Below are 4,978 nucleotides of genomic sequence, written 5' to 3'. Positions count from 1 at the left end.
GTAACGATGAAACCTAACTTAAGTAAACAAAGGGTTTTTGTCAAACTCATAAAAGTTACAATTGGTATGGGGAATATTCCCGATAAAAGGTCACCTCCATAAAAGCGCTTTACAACTCCAAACAACATCACGAGAATTCCACACCGCATTCTTGAAAATAATGCCATTCCTAACAAGCCATATACTCCAAATAATAGCCATCCAAATACATCCCATTTTACTTTTGCTCACCTTCTTTGATTTACAAAAAAAAAACAAATCCAAAAACTCTCCTTAAAATCCAAGAAGCCATATCCTTCCAAACCTCATCCACCTTACGGCAACTCAAGAAAAGATGAAGGGTAGATTCTAAATAATTCTCACAAACAACACAAGAAAGATTGGAGGTGGAAGATTAGTTAAAAAGTAACAATTATGTGAGAAAAAACACCGTAAATAATGCATATTTCTTTATCTTTTAATTCATAAAGTATAGGTTTAAAATAGTTTCTGTTAATTTAAAATAGCTTTTATAGAATCTTCTTTTAAAATAAGATCAAATAAAAAAAACACACATGGCCTCGTAACATCCAATAAATTCAACTATAGTATAAAAAATTCATATGGGGCAAAAGCTTTCTTGATTTTTTTTCATAAATTTTTTAATTGACAAAAATTCTCCAAATTCTTAAATTTAAATATTTATACACTATAGATCTAGAATTCAAACACTTATGTCATTATTACTATAGATTATTATTATTATTATAATTTATAAATTTAACCATTAATTCAGTTATTCAACAATGTACCAACAAAATCACTTCTATTAACTACTCAATTGGTAATTTCACTCTTAATAGTAGATTTTATTTGTTTAAATAATAATTTAATTTGGATCCTAGAATCCAAAAGGTGTCACTTAAGCACACGAAAATTAGGAAAAGAAAGGATGATGAAGAGTGACATAACAAACTCAAAAAAAATCAGTAGAAAGACGTAAGTGAAAGATTGTAATTACATTGAAATGTAACTATAAATACATACCCTCCTCTTTTAAATTGAATGACCTACCTAATAAAACATTTTAAAATGTGTGAATTTGTAACTTTCATGCTATATAGTAATTATAAATGCATACACTCCTCTTTTAAATTGAATGACCTGCAGTCCCCTTTTTTTAATTGTATGATCTACCTAATAAAACATTTGAAAATGTGAATTTTTTTTATTTTTGATGACTTTTCTTAATTATATCTTTAATTAATATTATTTATATAATTTTTAATTTTGTAGAAAAGAATGGTATATTCCCACCAAGCCTACTAAAACTCGGCAATGAGGCATACATCATACTTTTCGTTATTAGTTAATAATTATCACCAATAAACAAACATTAAACACAACTTTGACAAAAACACAAATCTCTGCAGTATTTTCTCTCGTGATTGGACACAACTCAGATAAATCCACGACATTTTCTTGCTTAGTAAAAACTCTGCAACACCATAGCCACAATTCAATAACATTGGCCATATCCTGGAAAGCACTGATTTTACGTGTATAAAAAAAATGTCATTTACATTAACTATGTACAGGTTCTACTAAAAACCTAAGGGAGAAAAGAGAACGGAATTTATCACTGCATGTATGGGGACAAAATTTTACCTCATAATTTTGAGAAAGAGAAATTATAAAGCACTGAACTTGTGTGCAATGCTTTACAAAGGAAGTAATATTTCCCAAAATTATTTTTATTTCATCCCTATTCCTTTTGGAATAAAGAGAGCACAAGATCGGTGTGTACATAAAAGTGTTGTGTATCCACAAAAAGCTGTCACTACTAGAAATACTCTGTTTTCCTGCGGATTTACCTGCGGATTTTAGCAAAATTTCCGCAGGAAACGTGTTTCCTGCGGATTTTCCTGCGGTATTTGGTCCCCAGCTAAAACCTTCGTGGGTAATAATTTCGGCAGAAAATACGCAGGTAAATCCGCAGGAAAATATCCGCAGGTAAATCCGTTGTAAATTCCGCTGGTAAGTCCGCAGATAAATCCACAGGAACTGTAATTTCGCAGGTAAATCCGCAGGTAATGTATTTCTAAATTTAAAAAAAAAATCTAAATTATTGTTTGCTTCTCTATCAGTATACAAAGGTAAAATAAAGAACAAAGTACTCACCTATATATTATTGAATCACCGTGAAAATACTAGCCACCGTCGATTAGGAGAGGGAAAAAATCGAGTATAGAGCCACAATCCAAAGTAAAAAGTACAAACTAACACAGAAAATCAGGAATAGTTCATACTATGAACTTTTCTGCTGTTATACATATACAATGCCCTCATCTTGATTGTATAATTAACCAATTCTAATGTTGGAACAATACAAATCACAGATAAGTAGCAACTAGCAGCAACTGCTTAAGCATTTTTTTTATGTAAGAAAAAAAAACATAAATAACCTTTAGAAGGTGGGGGTGGAGTAAGAATTTACACTGTAGTTTACGTGTTTACTGTTGTCGATTGTCTTGATTCTGATCTACCTCATTAACAAGAGGCTGGCTGAGATCTACTAAAGGTTCCGTGACAATGGGCTGTTCTGAGTTAGATGTAGTGTCACTCATATCATCTCCACATTCAACAAAATCAAACACACGATATTACTGTGATTTTAGTAAATTTTACACTTTTAATCTTCAACAAAATCACGATATTACTGTGATTTAGTCAAACTCATTGTAGTTCTACATGAAATAGTGGAAGAAAAAAAGAAAACTACTTACAGGTTTGCTTCATCAACTGAACCACCATGAACTATTGAAGCAGCAACAAGAGGGTCTTTAAGAAGACTGCACAATCTCTAAAAGTGATGCTTGTTTACTATTCTTGACAGTACCTTTGACTCTATCATGTTATCACCATAAAATATTCTTGACAGGGCTGTAAGAGGATGAAACACCGATTCATCAGTCGAATTTGCAGCATCCTTAAGAGAAACCTGATGGCGCTTAACAAACATTGACCTATTGATGAATACACTGAAACAGACACAACAGGAGTACGAGTCTTATCAAACACACGACAACCAAATAAGTAAAGATTCTATTAACCTTGTAGAAATCAAACATAAAAATAAGTTGGATCTCTCAACAATTTCCCTACTTTAGAGACAACACAGGACTTCACCCTCTCTCCCAAGGACAATTTCTGACATACTGAATAAGGAATCTTCCACTTAAGAGTATCCTTGTCCACATTCTTTAGCATACAGTATTAGGTATGCATACTTCACCCTCTTATCCACATTCTAACGGAAAACGAAAACAAAACAAACAGTGAATTAAGGAAAAGGAAAAGGAAAAGTGCAACAGAATTGAAAAAGGTGAAGAGAAGTACTTTTGACAGGATGGTGAGATTGCTGCTTAGTTGGAACCCATGAAGCAAGTGAGGATTGCTGTGAAGCTATTGTGTACATTTTTACACCATTAATTGATGAATACTTGATACCGCCATCACGAATCGCCATTGCTGCTGTCGGAGAAGGTTCGACGGCGGTGAATGGTTCCTTCACAATTGGTTGCAACTACATTGACTAACCTCTTGAATTAGAGAGAATCATAACTGACAGAACTATAACCACAATTGCTTGGAATTCAAATTAACAAGATATTATGATTATGACAGAGGAATAGGTTTGAATGGAGGGATTATATTGATAGCTATCACTTTGATTATAGATTGCTAAAGCATATCCTAATATATTATGATTATGAGAATTCTGAAAAAAACCGTTATGTAATAATGAAAAAGTAACAGAGTAAAAAGGAAACAAAAATCTAAGAAAAAGAGTGGCACTACCTTGATGGACTTAACCGGCGGCCTGTTCAAATTCTTCAAGTGCTTCTGAACATCAAGCTTCTGAATTGAACCATCACCAAATAAATCCACTGAAAACTAAAGCTTATAAAAACATTTTCCTAGTTTGGCTTTAAAAAGTTCTTCATCAAAACACCAAATAAATCCACCTAAAACAGAGAACAGTCAGAACACCATGCACAAAACAAAAGCATAACAAGATCTAATTTTCACACACAAAAACTAACCAAAAAAAACTCAGTGAAGGCAATTGAAACCGTGAAAAACAACCTGCAGTTGTTGTTCAGCACAAATCACTTCTCCTGTACTTTGAACACAGCCCCCACACCAATACTCACATAAACCATATCTCATACCATCACCTTCCTCACATGGGTTTTCTCTTTTTTCAAACAAAACAAACTACTGTTAACTAACAACCATCACCTTCAACAAATAATAACAACAACACAAAAATCCAGTGTCAAAAGAAAAAGAAAGGACTTGGTTGAGAGCTTTTATCAAACACTTTGTGTGCAAGATAAAAAGCTCCATGTTTCAAGAGATTTTTATAACAGTCATGTCGAAACAACAAAAATTCAATTAATAGAACGTGCGAGAAGAATGGCGAGAATCACCGTCGTCGTCTACGTACTCAGAAGAACGGCGAGAATAACTTCTGTGGATGTGAATCTTCAATCGGTGGTTGTGAATCTTCAATCCATGGTTGTGAATCTAGGTTTTCTGTGGTTGTGAATCTCAATCGGTGGTTGTGAATTTTCAATCGGTGAAGCGTTTCTAGGTTTTCTATTCAATCGCGCTTTTTGTTTTACGTTCAAGTTAAATTTAATTGATTTTGTTTTATTATTATTCAATAAAGTAAAACAATCTAAGGCTATGTTTGGGAGTTTGAAGGGGAGGGGAGGGGAAGGCTTCCAAAAACGAAATTTTAAAAAAATATAGGAAAATATTTAACATTTTTCGAAAAAATAATTTTGTTTAGAATGATAAAAGAGTCATTATCATTACTAAATTTTTAATTTTCAGAATACTATAACAATCTAAAAGATATTTGGAAAATTTATGTAAGCCCTCCAAAACCCTCCTTCAATACAATTTTTGAGTTCCCCCATTTTATGGG

General features: G+C 32.7%; 1 protein-coding gene across 18 annotated transcripts; it reads right to left on the bottom strand.

The window, feature by feature from the left end:
* Positions 1 to 2,722: 2,722 nt before the first annotated feature.
* On the bottom strand, positions 2,723 to 4,702 carry LOC131631815 (uncharacterized). Of its 18 annotated transcripts, none has more exons than XR_009292821.1 (4): positions 3,841 to 4,702; positions 3,379 to 3,574; positions 3,093 to 3,289; positions 2,723 to 2,922 (listed from the first exon to the last, which is right to left on the bottom strand). XR_009292821.1 is itself a non-coding variant. In XM_058902587.1 (4 exons), coding segments are annotated over exons 1-4 (288 nt in total). In that variant the 5' UTR covers positions 4,494 to 4,702; the 3' UTR covers positions 2,723 to 3,278. The 18 variants fall into 18 exon arrangements, 3 of the variants coding, with proteins under 3 accessions (XP_058758570.1, XP_058758568.1, XP_058758569.1); XR_009292820.1 differs by having other exon boundaries at positions 2,723 to 3,020; positions 3,145 to 3,289; XR_009292817.1 differs by having other exon boundaries at positions 2,723 to 3,289; positions 3,841 to 4,007; positions 4,086 to 4,702.
* Positions 4,703 to 4,978: the final 276 nt, after the last annotated feature.

Source organism: Vicia villosa, unplaced genomic scaffold, assembly GCF_029867415.1.
Source record: "Vicia villosa cultivar HV-30 ecotype Madison, WI unplaced genomic scaffold, Vvil1.0 ctg.000864F_1_1, whole genome shotgun sequence".
NCBI classification, from domain to species: Eukaryota; Viridiplantae; Streptophyta; class Magnoliopsida; order Fabales; family Fabaceae; genus Vicia; species Vicia villosa.
This window is presented reverse-complemented; position numbering and strand designations above follow the sequence as displayed.